At 40.0% G+C, this 16,855-nt stretch overlaps 1 protein-coding gene across 1 annotated transcript in view; it reads left to right on the top strand.

The window, feature by feature from the left end:
• LOC139728560 (RNA-binding motif, single-stranded-interacting protein 2-like) overlaps nucleotides 1–16,855 on the top strand; it is a 150,541-nt gene that overhangs the window by 131,675 nt on the left and 2,011 nt on the right. Inside the window, exons 5-11 of the mRNA XM_071639497.1 lie at nucleotides 1,469–1,629; nucleotides 8,976–9,037; nucleotides 9,962–10,121; nucleotides 11,901–12,051; nucleotides 13,606–13,734; nucleotides 14,550–14,630; nucleotides 16,026–16,136. Coding sequence (XP_071495598.1) covers nucleotides 1,469–1,629; nucleotides 8,976–9,037; nucleotides 9,962–10,121; nucleotides 11,901–12,051; nucleotides 13,606–13,734; nucleotides 14,550–14,630; nucleotides 16,026–16,094 — 813 coding nt within the window. The 3' untranslated portion in view covers nucleotides 16,095–16,136. The remainder of the gene's footprint in view (nucleotides 1–1,468; nucleotides 1,630–8,975; nucleotides 9,038–9,961; nucleotides 10,122–11,900; nucleotides 12,052–13,605; nucleotides 13,735–14,549; nucleotides 14,631–16,025; nucleotides 16,137–16,855) is intronic.

Below are 16,855 nucleotides of genomic sequence, written 5' to 3' on the forward strand. Positions count from 1 at the left end.
TATCATAGGAATTTACAGTGTGGGAAGTGGAGAATTGTGAATGGAACACAGAACAGATCAGTTCCCACTCAACTCCTGAAGACCCTCCACCCCACCCCCACCCCCAAGAAAAGGAAATAAACAGAATGTGAAGCACCTTCTTTATTTGCTTATGTTCACTGGTCTGAGATGGCACTTGTTGGTTTTGCGGTATGTGGTTACACAGTGTTCCAACAGGGCGGTGGTACCAATACCCCAAAACCACTCCACTGCCTGTTGAATGCAAAAATCTGAAATGCAAAGAATCTCTGGAATGTGCTCGCATTTGTCACTGTGTTCATGTTTCAGAGTTTCTTTATGCAGAAGCCATCTTCTGTTGACAATCTAGTCTAATTCCAAAACAGGGCATTGCAAACAATCAGTGAAGGGGGTGGGTGGGTGGGGGGGGGGGGGGGGATGAAGAAAGAAAATAGAGTTTTGTGAAGAATAAATTTGTCATGCCAGCTACGCAGGTGATTTGGGCGATATCCAGGTTTAACCAGAGTCTGCCAACAGATGGCAGCAGACCATTTCAGTTGCTTGGATTTTGGAGGATTTTGGAGTGACCTAGGCACTCGTGCCATGGTGCCATCGAAGCTTCCATGTGAGAGTTTTATTACAGGTGTATCAACTTACTCAGTTGACAATATTAAAATGTATGTATTCTACAAATGTATACTGTGCATTCCAAGTAATGCAAATACTGGAGAATGATATATCTCATATCTAATCTTAACCTGTTGAGGATGAGTCCCGAGTATACTCGGGCAGATGTCTATGGGAAGTGCATCTTGTAGTGATATCAGCCTGTCCTCAACGGGTTAAAGGGAAATGACAAGGAAGCAAAAAAAAAAAAATGACATTGTGCATTATGATGTAAACTACAATTACATTTTTAAAAAATGATAAAAAGATAAAAGCAATTTGTTGACATGATAGTCTGCTTGTTTAACATGTTTTGTATTGTACTCATGACTTGTAGAAATATGGAGACCAAATCCCTTTTTTTTTGTCACATATCAAAACATTTGACTGGATTTAAAATCTAAATTATCCCTTTTTTGTTATGATGCACTTGAAGAAAAAGTAAGCTTTGCTTTGATTTTTGATTTTTGTTTTGTTTTAAAAATGGCTATTTCATTTTCACTGACTTTTGATGAAAGGCAACATGAAGGATGATACAGTGTTTGTTTTTACTTTGTCTGTTTGTTATTTGTTTGTTTGTATTTTTACATTTAACCAAAGAATTTATTTGCATGAAGTGTGCTGCTGTGTGTTGCGAATGAACCACCCGATTTATGTAAAGACATAAGAAATGTGTCTGTCCTGTGTGTTTTGTTTTGGTTGTTTTATTTTGGCTTTGTTTGCATAACTTTTTGTTTTGATGGTGACATTGATGCTCTGTATTAAAAGCTTTTGCTCTGCTTCTCTTGTTTCCTTGTCTCCATAGCAACAAGAGCAAGACCCCACAAATTTGTATATTTCCAATCTGCCTCATCACATTGATGAGAAGGCGCTGGAGAGTATGCTGTCCCCCATCGGCCACGTGATCAGTACTAGGATATTGAGGGACACCACCACGCACGAAAGTCGGGGAGTCGGTTTCGCCAGGTGAGGCTCGTTCCCTAGCAATTGTTTCATTCTTGTGACAAACCCCCTTTTCAGACGCATACCATTTTATACCAAAACTCGCTAACGAAACGACGTATAAAGAATCATCGTATAGCCGACAGACCGTTCAGACATTTATTTCGACCGTTCTGGTAAACGTCATATAGATATGCAGTTTCCCACGCACATAATGAGTGACAGCTGTGGGGTCACCTTTCGCACGCGGTCCCATTAAGCCCCGCCCACTTATACTGTTCTATTGTTGCCCTAAGTTCAGACGCACAGGGAATGCTGATTCGTTATCGAGTTCTAGTTCGAAACGATGCTCTGACCGTCGTTTCGCTATAGATACGTCATTTTGTTATACGTCATTTCGTTAGTCAGCGTTCAGACGTATAAATTCATCGTAAAGCAATACCGTTTCGGTATAGCTATACTGTTCTAGTATAAATTGTTTGCGTCTGAATGCCCTGAAACTGTTTTGTCCTTCATACCACCATGTTTATTTGTGATATCCATCCCCCCCCCCCCAAAAAAAAAATGATAATACATAAATGAATAGAACATATATAGAAAGTAGTGTGGGGGGTTGCTTGGGGAACTGTATCTTTTAGCACTGTCTCTCATTCACTTTTGCATGGGCAGGGTGTTATTCACAAGACGCTCGTTACCCTATAGGACTGTTCATTGTTTATCACATATATCATGATCTGTGTGGAAGGTCCTGTTCATTCTTGGACAAGAATACCCCAAGATCTTGTGTCTTGCGCCTGGGCTGTGCAGTCAGGGGAAAGTCCCCTTTCACTCCCTGGCTCAGCCATTCTCCATCTTCCTTCACAACTCTCCAGCTGTTGTGAAGCAGTGATATATTTTTTTCTCTGCCATTACTGGCTACACATTCCTCAAGAAAAAATGTGGGATATTCGTAGGGTCATGTCATTGAGGGCATTTGTACTAGTGCTTAATAGATGGCAATGCTAGTTTCTCAATGATGTTCCACTGCTTGTTGTTGTTTGTTTGGGGGTTTTTTTTTTTGTGTGTGTGTTGTTCTTTCCTTCTTCTTTTTGGGAAGTACTTTGTTTTCTTCTCAGAGTTCCTGATTTATTTAGGTTTGTTTGATAATTGTGATTAAAAAAATCAAGGTAATCATATGCAGAGATGCCAACTGATACTTTTTTACAAACATTTTCTGTGTAAAACGTACTGCAGGTTTCATAGAAAACACTGTTTTTACCAATTTGTATGACGATATATGTCTATTGCAGAGAATGTGTCATTTCTGTTTTTCCACCAAAAATATGCCTATTCAGCCTTCAGAATAATGCAATGCTATTCATAACTCTGGCATCCCTGCAGATGCAAATTAGATATGGTATCTTCCTCTTTCTTTTTCTGGGGGGGGGGGGGGGGGCAGTTGGATGGGATGTAGATAACCAGCCATTGATATTATAGTTTGGTTTAATCAGATTCCATTTATTTTGATATTTCTGAAGAGTAAATGGCATACTCTTTTTAAACAAAATACAATCAAGATGAAAGATGACAGGTCAGTCCGCTTGAAATACGAATTAGGAATGCAAGGATGAGAAAACAGTGGGGGGGGGGGGGGGGGAAAGGAAGATAAATAGGGAAAATGCTTTTTAGTTTTTATTTATTGGAGAACCAATGTAATGTCAGCCTCTTTACTTACAAGCAGACATACATGGGAAGAAATGAGCAAGAGCATAGTATGGTTTGTCGGTACTCATTGTATGTGAGAGCAGATTAATGGCAAGGTTCAGAGGGAATGAGGAGAGTTTGCCAAACACATTTTCACTTTGGATCAGAACCTCAAGAGCAGGCTCTGCTCCATTTCCTCCTCAATTCCGTCTTGATCGTCCCAAATGTCGTGGGGAAGAGAAGCGGGAACACGAGATATAGGGAAGGAAACAGAACTGGAGTGTTGCTTTGTGATGTGTGGGCTGCTTCAATTAGAGCATTGCGTACACCAGCCCCCCTTTTTTCTTCAGCTCTCCTTTTTCTCCAGCCCGTGTTTTTTAATCTCGCACCAATCCGTCTCATTACATTCAATTTCCTTCCCCCCCAATACGCCGGTGTCTGCCACGGCGCTCTCCCACCAGCCTCAACCGTCCTGACGTAGACCAATAATCGAACGCCCCGACTGCATTCCGGCTCTCATTTACGCACACGAAAACATTCGAGAAGTGGGAGGAGCCCTCTTGATATAACTGGAATGCGATCCCTGGACTTGTTGGGGTTCTTGCCCCCATTTTTTTTCACTCTTTCTCTCTCTCTCTCTATGTCTTGGTCTCTTTTTGTTATCTCTCTCTCCTTTTCCTTCTCTTTCTCTTTTTCTCTGTGTCTCCTCTAGTGAAGAAACAACATTCGATAAGTGTTGACTGACCTGTAACTGCTCAGGTTGAGTTCATACGGGGTTAGGTGCACATGTGTCTACTTTTTGAGTGCCGTAGCTGAAACAGCCCCAAAGAGCTGGGATGCTAGCCGATCTTAAATGGCTTTTAACTGTCAAAGGGGAACTTTTTCAAGACCATAGTGATCACCTGTCGTGTCCTTGGAATCTATTTTGTCATGTAGACTCTCATATTCAGAATGGCAATTAAGAGTTGATGTCTATTGATATTGGCAGGTAAGAATGTTATTGTTCAAAGGCCAGTTTCGATCATATCGAGACATGAAAAGCAAGTTTTGTCTCTTGATTGAATTAATTTCTCTTTAAATTGATAATTAGTAGTTAGGTTCTAATTAGTAGTTGATAAAACATTTATTTTGCCTTGATGCTGGCAGACCGTTGGTCTAGATACGGTTACTTTAATGGAAGAGGGCTCACTTTATAAGTTGCTTTAAAAGTTAGGGATTAAAGAGAATGGCAATGTGCATGTACAGCAAAGTTATCATTATTAATGTTCTAGCTGTTTAATCTTCTGAATCCTTAGCACATCAAAATGCTCTGACATTGTAAACAAACATATTGCCAAAGATCAAAACAGAGATGAATGAAAATAAAATTTGGTGTCAGATGCAAGTCGTCCTTGAGATGATGTTGATAGTGAATTCCTGGTTTATTCCACCTTGCTACCCTCTTGACAAGTATATTTAAATGTATACATTCTCATTTAAACTTTGTTGTAAGTTTCCTGTACCTGTGGAAAACATTCCAACCTCTTGGTGTTTGGCTTCACCCCTCCACGCCCCTCACCCTCTCCACCCCCGCTCACCCCACCACAAACACCACCAGCCTGTTGACTCCAATACACTCCCGCGGGCCTCTGGTACCCTCGTCTCGCGCTGTGAACGCAAATGCTGCGGGGCAAAGCGTGTCCAACTAGCAGGCGATTAAGGGAGGGTAGTGTCTGAAATTGTGTCAGACCAAATGCATTCCTACAGGAGAAGATGAGATGGAGGAGAAGAAGAAGATGATGATGAAGAGAACAAATTGGGGGAGCCAGACACTGGGCCTTGGATTACCCTTGGCTTTGATTCTGGCAGATCGGACACCAGATGAGATGGGGCAGGAGAATGGGGGGGGGGGCTTCCGTCCTACCTGGGCACAAAATTCTTACCCAAGATATTTACATTCATGGTCACATTCCTTGGGCTGCGAGGCTCCGATGTGCAAACATCGATTGCGATTGCCGCCAAGAACGTCTTTCTCTTTCTCTCCCTCTCTCACTCTGTCTTCTCATTCTCTCTCTCTCTCTCCCTCTCTCCTTTGATCCCGAAGTTCGGTTTCACAACGGATGCCATTGACGAGGGAACAGCGCTACATGCTCTTTCACCCCCGTCATTTAAACCCGGACATTAAAACCCCTCTCCTCCTTGATTTGGTTTCCAATGTCGGTGCCCGGTGATAAAAACCGAGATACTGGTTTTTCCTTCCAAGTCAGCATGTTAGTCTAATGTGGTGCTCCAGCGGCGTTCTGTATCTCTTGATTTCAGTGTCGCAGTAGGTCAACGAGCAGTTTGGAGAAAGTACTCCCTCGGCCTGCCCTTCAGATTATCCAAACTTAGGAAGCTGCGAATATTGCTCTTGTCCGAGGGTCAGAGAGTCATGTATCAGTGGTTGTCTTGTGAAACAGACAAGATGGAGGCAACCATAACCCTTTCTGTACCAGGGACTTTGAACAGTGTGTACAATGATATGGGGTTTCCTGTGCCCATTGGCACTTAAGGCATGCAAAGAGTTGATGGCTGCATGCACACAACCTTTAAGATGCTTCACAGACCAGGCTTATGCAGTTTCGGATACCTTTTAATTTGTTGCCATGTCAAATTTATCTTCAAAATTTATTACGGTCTTTACAATATCAATCTTATTTCCCTTGTCTTTCTCTGTTTCATGGATATGGTGGCATTACTCAGACCAGGATAATTTTGTATGAAATTTGAACAAAGAAGCAAAGTATTATCAGGCTTTTTTTTAAACGCAGTTATTTCCATGAACATCATAATCACATACATTGTTAGTGGGAGTAAGAGATGGTGGACAGAAGTGGGTTAGTATTTTACACAATAAAATCATTAAGCTATATTTGTTCTAGGGAGGAAAATGAAAAAAAAAAACATGCACACTTTATGAAAATTCATTATTGTTGTTTGTGACAGATTTAAGAATTAGATATTTGGTAAGTTTTTGCGTGTTTGTACCTGTCCCACTTTCACCCTCTTGATTGGTTCACAGAAAGGCAATTTTGCTAATTGCATTGTTACAGGTTCTAAGCTTCTCTTGAGTGAAAATTTCAGCAGGACTTTGAATGGCAGGCCTGTTTCTCTTTCATTTTAGGGGGATGCACGCCACAAATAAACTCCCCCAAATTAGGAGGATTCATGCAGATTTAATGTCGTCTGTCCATTCCAAAGTCTTCCAGCTCGGGATGAATCAGGCATTTCTGGGCTTTTGACAGATGACTTTATGCTGCGACGTCAGAACGAGAGGTCTGAGAGACGTACAGGAATAACAACAAACTGGAAATAGAAAGATTGGAAGCTTGTGCACTAAAGAAGGTTCTAGAAATCATAAACAGGAGATTAGCTTATGCATTTGCGCTGCAGATTTGTTGAATAGCCTACAATAAAATTAACCTTTGGCTGGGGACTAAACCGCCCTGGGTTGAATTGAAATGCCATGTCATGTGACAGGGTCTCCCTCAGAAGGGACTTTACAATGACAGCAACAACAACAAAACAACGACCTGGTTTCTAGTCTCTCTCAGAGGCTTTTCCATAATCTCTCATTGACTTGGATAGTCACTTCTCTTCCTGTGTGGTTTGTGGTCTTGTCTCTATGAGGAGATCTATGATTTATCCCTCAAAGGCTTCTTACTTTTTTGGTGGAATTTTTTGATGGAGTTTTTTTGACACGTGGATTATCGTGCTTGTGTATTTTAGGTCTGTTTATATGTCAGGCAAATTTGTGAATATTCTCTTTTTCAGCACTGTTACAATTGGAGTAAGTCTGACTTGACTTGAAGACAGAAATTAGAAATGTGGACACTTTCTGGCAGTAGAGATGCTATATCTTACATGTTCATAGCGAGGAGGTTTTCAAGTTTGAGCTGCTTACAGATTTCTGGGTGGTTACCACTTGGGGTAATACTGCCCCTTAAATTTGATGTGCAAAGAGGGAATGTTGTTATTAGTTTTATTTTTTGCTTTTTTAATTTATCTATTTCAGTTAAAAGCCCAAATTTCAATGGGGTGAAGGTTGATCCGATAATAGTGAATGAGATGAAGTTGAATAATGTGGAATATGAAAGGTATTTGGTTTGAGGAGTTGCAAATATATCCCAGTCATTAGTGACCTCGTATGATATGTTGTCTTCCTTCAAAATGTTCTAGACACTGAGAATTGAACTCTTCCTTCACAGAAAGCTACTTAGGGACCAGTAATCCTCTATGAAGCATTCGTTTTGTTGACCTGTTTTGTAATGTCATTAGGGAATATCTGTGAAGGCATTCAAATATCAATAAAAGTTTTTGGCCCAGGTTCATGCAGTGGACCCACGATTGCCCTCATATAATGCTGATTGTGTCCAACAGAGCATATTGTCACATTTACTAGATGGTAGAGCTGAATAATCAGTGAGACTACCGGAATATAAATTGTTTCGACGTACAGCAACATTACGCTCACCTTGGCATTGTTGTTAACTTTGTTGCTTTTGTTGTGGTTGTGGTTGTTGTTTTTGTTGTGGTTGTGGGTGTTGTTGTTTTTGTTGCTGTTGCTGCTGTCTTTGTTTGTTTTGGTTTTTGTTGGTTGGTTGGTTGGTTGGTTGGTTTGTTTGTTTGTTTGTTTGTTTGTTTGTTTGTTGTTGTTGTTGTTTTAAATGAAGATGTGTGACATGCCAGATGGGGTTTATGAGGCATTACCTCATCTTCCCTTCCATGCTACAAGGCAGTTTGAACCCGATATCGAGTCAAAGGACATCAGCAGACTACAGACCCAGAAGTATGCTGCTAGATTAAGCACTTTCAGGCGTGCTATCCAGTTTCTGTAATGGTGCTTGAAAATCCTTGGAAGTCACATCTTCGCCACCTTGAGTTGCAGGGCGATGTGTGTCTGATCTGGGAAATTAGCCCCAAATTGGTCTTGAAACTAGCCTAAACACCCCATCCTCCTTTAAAATATATAACGAAAAGAGAAAACAAAAGGGTGTTTGTCAAAGTTGCTGTAGTCAGGCAATTTCGTTTGAAAGGGGAGCACCCTAAGAAGATTTCCAGATAGCGGTCAATCGAGTGCAACATTAGGAGTATCTCCCAACAATAATGTGATCGTTTGTATTAAACGAGGAAGGATGTTGAAGGGTTTCTTAATGTCATTTGCACTCAGCCGCTGTTTCTTTCTAGCTTTATTTTCTGGTCTTGCTTTCTGTCCTATCAATTTCCTTGCAATATAATCTTCCTTCAGATAATCTGATGTGTTGTCACATGAAAAGTTAAAGGGTCAAAAAGAGGGCAACCTTTTCCTCAATATTACAGCCTGTGCCAAATTTTTATCACACCTTAATTTGTGCTTGCACATTTCTCCTTTCACTTGGCTCACATGTCAAACATTTCATGTTGGCTGGTGAAGATAAATTCAGAGATATCATGTTATTGGTAATGTTTGTGACTGATAGAGACAAGATATGTTTTGTTTCCTGGGATGTTAGTTACTTACATTATGTTTCTGTGATATAATACTTTTTTTAAGAAGTTAACTCTCACTTTCGACACCTTAACATGAAGTACACAGCGTACAGGGTGCTTGGTTGAATGTTTGGGTGCATTTTGTTGATTTTTTGCTAACTTGTGATCCCTTTTCTCTCTTTTCATCACTTTTCTTCCAGGATGGAGTCCAAAGAGAAATGTGAGGAAGTCATTCGGCGATTCAACGGTGTCACATTAGACAGTAAGTCATCTTCAAGTTAAACAAGTTAAAGGGACTGTACAGTACTGGTTGAGGTGGGGATTCATGTTTTGAATATTCTTAAAGTGAGATAATGAGAAACCTTTTACAAAATATAAAAGAGCATGTAATTTTAAGAAGTATTCAACGTTTATTTGATGAAAATTGGTTTTCAAATGGCTGAGATATCCAATAATAAAAGGCGACATGCCACAACTTTATTAGGATCTCTTTGTTTCACCTTGTTTTTGGATATCTCAGCCATTTAAAAACCGATTTTCATCAAATAGTATTTTGATACCCCTTAGAATTGCATGCTCTTTGGCATCTCATAGAGTGGTTTTTGAATATCTCGCAAAACATTAAAAGCTAAATCCTCACCTTGACCAGAACTGTACACACCCTTTAAGATGATAACAGATTATTATCCATAATCGTTGAGGACGCGTCCCGAGTATACTTGGGCAGTTGTCTATGGGAAATGCGTATTGTAGCTAAATTAGTCCGTCCTCAACGGGTTAGGAATAAGTCATTGGTTGATACCCATTCAACAAGTGGTCCCTCCCCCACTGTGTTTAGTCAGAGAATGTCTAAGCTTCAACCCTTTCTCTGCAAGATTCTTAGATTCCCATAATACACTTTGTAAATGATTCCATAGGTTACTGTAGCCAAATGGTTAACTGTTATCAATCATTGTTCATCTTAAATCGCTGTGGTGTAGAAGATCATTAGAGTAAACTGAGAGAAAATTGAGTTATGTATATTGCAGCAGCATCTATTTCATTGGCATCATCATATTCGTGATTTGTCTTTTCTATGCTCTTAACATGGCAGTTGGAATTATACTTTTCAACCTGTGCCAAATGTTTTGTTTGAGTTCACTAGGAGTGTGTTTATTGCTTGTGCCCCCTTTCCCTGCCCATGCAGCAAGCCAGCAAGAACCACTACTATGCAAGTTCGCCGATGGCGGCGTCAAAAAGCGCAACCAGATCAACAAGCAGCAACGAGGGCAGCAGACTGCCACCAACTGGATGGGAGCGAGACAGGAGACGGGACTCACGTACGAGAGTTTATACGCCCGCAACGGGTGAGGATGGGAGTCTTGCTGCAGCCCAGAGCTACAGCAACTTTACATGCTATATACACACTTGTGCGATATTAGATGCATGCACAAGTTATAACAGTTTGCAAATGCAAATTAGAGCATATTATGAGTTTTTATTGAGGCAAGATTTTCATGGCGATGTGTAATTCACACTCTGTTTGGCGATAGAATGTGAGCTTCTTTGCCATGGCTTGGTGAAATGAATGCTGCCCTCTAGAATCATCTGTGAATAATTGACTGTGTAATGGCGAGCAGACAAGGTTTTGAGGCAGCAATATATTCCTGTAGAGGCCATAGAAACATCAGAACAAGCATGACCATATTCATATGGTCGCTGTCTTTATGGCTTGACTTCCTTTCCGGTCACGTCAGCAAATGAAAGTCACTGTGAGCACTGGTATTTGTGTGATAATGATTACTTGAAACTGTCAGATATCGCGACCCTTTAATGAATGATGCAGTGGCCCGTGTGATTAGATCCTTGACCCACTTCAAGCGTATGGAAAGTTCTTGCGTGCAGCATGTATCTCCCAACATGCCAGCTCGCATTTCAGCCATGTGAAAGTGTTATAGATAAGGAGTGTGTTTCGCTTTGACAGAAAACATATGAGAATGGCATCGGCAACAACACAACTTTTGAGTTGCATAAGTGGTCTGCTGTATCAATTTAGCTTTTTATTTCCTTTTTATGTGCACCTGCGCTGCAGTGGCTATTTAAATCATTGTAACCTTTATAAAGGGATGGTACAGTATTGGTGGAGATGATAATTGGGCTTTAATTTTTTTGCGAGATGCCAAGAAAACACTTCTGAAATAGTACATAGCATACCATTTTAAGAGGAATTCAAAGTTTATTTGATAAAAATCGGGTTTGGTATAGCTGAAACATCCAAAAACAAAGTAAAACAAAATGATCATAATAAAATGTGGGTCCCACACTTTATTAGGATCACTCTGTTTTGGATATCTCGGCCATTTCAAAACCAATTTTCATCAAATAAACATTGAATCCCTCTTGGAATTACATGCTCTTTCATATTTCTGAAGAGGTTTCTCACTATCTCACCAAACAGTGATAAAAACCTGAAGTTAAGTCTCAACCAAAACTATATGATTCCTTTAAAGAACTGAGAGGCTCTATACAGTGGAGCTCTCTTTTTAAAGTGGTTTATGTATTTCATTTCTACAGGTTTGTGTTTTCTTTTTTAATCGTGCACTCCTGAGTCCATTCTTGGTATAGTAAGACAGAATACAGCAAATGGTTTTCCACAGATACCTTATCAACAGAGTGGTCAAAATCTCCAATAGGCAAAAATACACTGTTATTACAGATGACCCAAATAAATAGTGATTATCCATAATTCACTCTGTCCATGAAAAATGATGTAACATCAATGAAATACAAAAGAAGGCATTAATTCCTTTAGTAATTCAATTTGCAAAGCTACAAGAGTTGACTTCCAATAGATATTAGCTTGAACCCGTGTCAAGTTTCCTTCTGATGTCTTGATAATGTGTGTTCAATACAAGGACATAAACAATGATGAATAGAGTTACACATACAGTGGAGTCTAGTAAAAAGGAGTGATACTGACAATGTCATTATTATACTTGATTCACATGACTTAATTGTGAAAGGGATATAATTGATATGGTCATAAAGAGCTATGCTTCCTCATTAGCCAACATGCATGTGATTGTATGGGACCATTATACATGTGAAACTCACTTTCATTTTCTCATGTATCAATTTCTGACCAGGGTACCTAACGTGATGCCCCATCAGCTGAGCGCTGCCGCCTACAACCTAGGGGGCGCTGTTACATACGCCGGCCTGCCGGCGGTCAGCACCCAGCAGTGGATTCAGCCCACCTCCCAATACATCGTGCAGCCACAGATCACACCAGTCACAGTAAGACTGCCCTCTATTGACAAGCCTTTGTCATACGCTCTTCAGGCAAAACAATGATTTAATGTACATGTAGCCCCAAGACAAATAGATGTATTTCTTTCACTGCAAAGAGTCACCATTCTAGATGCCTTTCATCAATTATTTGTGAAAATGAATGTTTAAAGAGTCATTGTGCCATGCTAAAAGCTATAGAGACTCTATAGTGTCGCAGATCTCTGCAATGATAGATAAAATGCAAGTTTAGGGTTTGGTTCTCGAGGTGTAAAATTCTATGATATTTCAAAAAGTTTTTCGCCCTCCCAAAACTACCATTTCGTAATGCCATTTATCTTGTACAGTTGAACCTCTCGTATCCGGACAAGTCGGGACCGGGGCTCATCCGGATAAGGGATTTGGCCGGATACGGGAGACTCAATGCTTTATACATGTACATATACATACACATGTACTGATGTAGCCCATTGTAGTACCACATGTAGTAATGTGTATACTGCAACCTTTTCATTGTTACACTCAGTAACAGACCCCAAAATAGAGGTTCGTGTTTTGCAAGAATGAAATCATTTTCTTTTATAAATTCTTGGGAAGATTTACCTAAATAATTATTAAGAAATGTATCAAGTATATTTAATTCATGTGTGTTTGTGTAGGAGTTCTCAAGGAGTTGGGAATCCCCCTTTCCGCCCGTAATTATTAAAAAAAAAAAAATCACGTCGAGATTGTGTCCGTATAATAGAGAGATCCGGATAAAGGGAGGCCGGATAAGAGAGGTTCAACTGTACATGAATAACTAACCACAAGTAATGACATAGTTTAGAACAAAGGGAGGGAGGTTAATACACAGTGAGAAGTTCCTAAAGGTCTTTAAATATTCAACCAAAGAGCCTGAATTGTCCATTACCCCAGATCTTCCAAATTTCCCTGATTTTGTGTGTGGCGCCCTGAAAACTTAGATACCAATTCAAATTCTGATCAGAGAATATAAAGTCTCCCTGATTTGGTTATGATAATTACCCAATAAGATGCAAGTTACACACAGGTATCTCTCTGATTTCACTTTGTAACCTTCCTGATTTTGATGTGTGAATATTGGCAGCCCTACTGTAAAACCAGGAATGTTCATGTGCATTTTAATTTCACAGATTTTGTGAGAGCAGAGATTCAGAAAATTATTAATGCATGTGATAGATCCTGTCTACACTATATGCATTGAATGCCAGTAGCAATTCTCAAAAATTTTATGACATGAAAAAGGCCGTCGACTTCAATTTTGGAAACTTTCATGCCGCAAAAATATCTTACTTTTCACACTACTAATTTTTCGCGCTTGGCCAGGTAAGAAGAGTTTAATGTTTTTGATTCCGCAGAATCAAGACATCAAATACGGGAACATATGGCAAGCAAAAATATTTGCATGCTTTTATTTTTGCGCCAGTTTCTTGTCGCACAAAATGCGCAAAAATTTCAATGTTTTCAGTGGTATTACTCTTAAGGCTGTTTCCTCATTCATCTCAATTCTATGCCTTCTATTTTTTCAACTTTCTCACCTAACAGCAGCAGTCAGCAGTCTACGGAGGGTCAGCAGGCCTTGAGCCCAGCATGGCAGGCATGGCCAGCGGTCACCCGATGGTTCCCGCTGGACTGTCCACTCAGCTCGGTCAGCTCCAGCTAGCTTCGGCATCAGTAAGTTTGACGACAGAGCTGGGTTTTTTTTTTCAATTTGTTTGCCTATTGTTTCTGTGCCTATTTGTTTCTGCAGTACATGTTTGTTATGATTAGATATGCTGTAAACATGGATTGTGTCATGCTGTTAACAGTTTGATGTATTTCATACAGTCTGAAACTGACATGAAAATTAAATCTTTCAATTATTTGTTTGTTTGATATTTAGAAAGGGTTTATTCTAATACAAGGATAAGAATAAGAAGAATGTATTCTTTGTAATAACGACTCAGTCTTATGTTCAATCGATTGTATCAGGTTATTTGTGTTTGAGATGTTGAACAATCAAATCAAATCAAATAAAGAAGCTATCTGAACTATGCACGAGATGTTAGACATGAATTAGCCGAGAAAGCAAACATTGCATGATGGACAAAGATATTTAGCGTGGCACTGTATACTCAATCTCAGATGTGTCCATCAAGTAGTAGTACTAGTAATGTTCTAACACTACTGTCTAAGGAATAAGTAAGAAGAGTCAATATGGTCACTCACAGATCTTCCCCTTTTTTTTCTGTTTTTCAATTTGAAGTGTTTGATAATGATTTGTAACCATTTCTTTTTTGTTTTGTTTTATAACCAGAGGTTCATTTTTTCACAATGTATCAGACCCTGGTAGCATATTAATTAGATCACACAACCCATTTCATTGTTGTTGTTCTCACTAGATCTTTATTCAACACTACTTTTAGAATTAACCTGTCTGTTGCCAGTGATTGATAACAAGTAAGTCTGATGCATCTTTTCCTCTCCATTTCCATCTTGTCAACACCCAGCAGCAGTATGTGCAGGCCAACCCGTATGCTCATCTAGGTCATGCTTACGGCACACAGCTCCTACATCCGGTAACTGTCGACGTGAGTAGACTTTTCACACGAAAAAGTCTATCCGTTGCCTTCTACTTTCGTAGTGTGTAGACGTTTGTTTAAAGGGGAATTCCGGATTAGTTCGAAGTTTGAAGAGAAAACAAAAATTTTACCAGCACAACAACAAAATTCTGATCAAAATCAGATAGAAATTGGGGAGGCTATGAAGTTGTGAAGTTTTGCTAATTCTTGGTTCTTGAAGGGTCGATATGAATATGCAAATGAGTGAGCTGATGACATCATCACCTCATAATCAGTCATGCACAAAAAATGCAACAAAAAAAAAATACATTCCTCTGCTGTTAAAGTGTAAAACATAATATTATTCCTCACTGAATGATTTCAAAATAGTAATCAGTCAGATATATTAGGATTTGAGATGGTAGGAAATTTCCAGTGTTGTGCTTGGTAAGATTTTTACTCTTGTTTTCAGACAAACTTTGAACTGGCCTGTAATTTCCCTTTTAATTTAAGAATTTGATTAAAGATAATTGGCACTGATATTTTGTTTTCCTATTCAATTCAAGGAGAGTGCCACCTTGGGGAGAGGGATATTTGTGGTTGGAAATTAATTACATTGAAAAAGTTCAGATTTGCATGTAAAGACTTGATTAGTATAGGACAGATTTACCACAAAATTATCATTGTAGTGTCAGTAAATCACATACATAGCATACTTATAAGCAGACACATCTATTACACAGATATTGAGTGCTCTTTGAAGCATTGTTGATATAATTGCCCCAAGGGATCTTATCTCCATGCAATGACCTGAGGGGCTTGCTCCATGGGTCATAGCATCCTATATGGCCATAATATCAACAATGCCCCATAAAAGAGGTCCATATCTGTTTTATGTACCAAATAGAATTAAATCATTTTTTTTTCTTGGTTGATCACATGTATTATGTTATTGTTAGTAAATTGCCATCTGCACTGCCAGAGACATTTGCATTGAGATAGCATTAGTTAAGGGACGCCTTTCGTGCTTTGGAAGCAAAGCATTTACAGTGCATGTACATATGTACCGCTGCGAACCAAGGAGGGTTGGGGGGGGGGGGGGGAGGAGGTTGGTACCATGGGGCAATTTGGGTACTATATCTAGATAACTGAGGTCAACTGTTAAATTCATACCCCTAAGTTTAACCAGTCAGAACGTAGGATTTATGAATTGAAGTACATGTCTAATACAAATCAGTATTGTTTACATTGTTTTAGTGAGTCATTTACTATACCTAAGTAGCCTCAGATGCTGGAGGACCTTGATGGCAATTATTATTTTGGGTACTTTTCATCACATATATTTCTGACAATATGTGCACATTGAATGTTTTATAACTTTTCCATTCTCATTATGTCCCCTCCCTCGTTTCGTCCCTGTCCCAGGACCAAGTGGATGATCAGCAAACAGTGAGTGCCGCACAGCAGTATTATGCCTCTGCGGGGGCAAAGTGATGCGATGAACCCCACCCCCAAGGAACCTCAGCCCTGTCATTGGTGAGTTCACATTGCCCCCTTCCCCTTTCCTCTCTCCCTTCTTCTTTCCTTATCCCTCACTGTTTCCTTCCCCAATCCCTATCTTCTTCTATCCATTTTCTCATATGGACCCCCTCCTCCTTCCCCAACCCACCCTCCCATTCACATATTCCTCCCCTTTCCCATTCCTCTCTCTCCCCTCCCCTATCCATCCCTTCTCATATCCCATCCCCTTCCCCTATAACTCCCCTTCCACTTCCCATCCCTCCCCTTCCCAATTCCCCCTTCTAATATCCCCCCCTATCCCACCCCTCCTGCATCCCACCCCTTCCCCCGTTTCATCCCTTCCCCGTTTCCTACCGTTTCCCTCATTCTTACCCTTTCCCTTCCCCTAGTCTTCCCCATCCCCTATCCATCTACCTTTCCCTCACCTACCCCTCCCCCTACCCCTTTCCCTCCTCTCCCCCTGAAAAACTACACTTGCCAGTTGCATATCTGTTAATACTGTTACTTATTCCATCAATATGGTGCTGACAAAGATTGGCTAGATTGAAATAATTCTTGGGGTAGAGAGGGGAAGAGTCTTTCCCTTTTACTGATTGAAATTTGTGCTTTGTTTCATGTATTATAAACTGTAGTAATTACCATTATCCAAGGCTGCCCCTTTACCCCCCCCCCCCCCCACCACTGTCCAATAGTCCATTAAAGTCTGTCAGCACCAATGATAATCATATTGGACA

This window comes from Diadema antillarum, unplaced genomic scaffold, assembly GCF_040938485.1.
Source record: "Diadema antillarum isolate AM-2024a unplaced genomic scaffold, OU_Dant_1.0 seq00000183_RagTag, whole genome shotgun sequence".
Taxonomy (NCBI): domain Eukaryota; kingdom Metazoa; phylum Echinodermata; class Echinoidea; order Diadematoida; family Diadematidae; genus Diadema; species Diadema antillarum.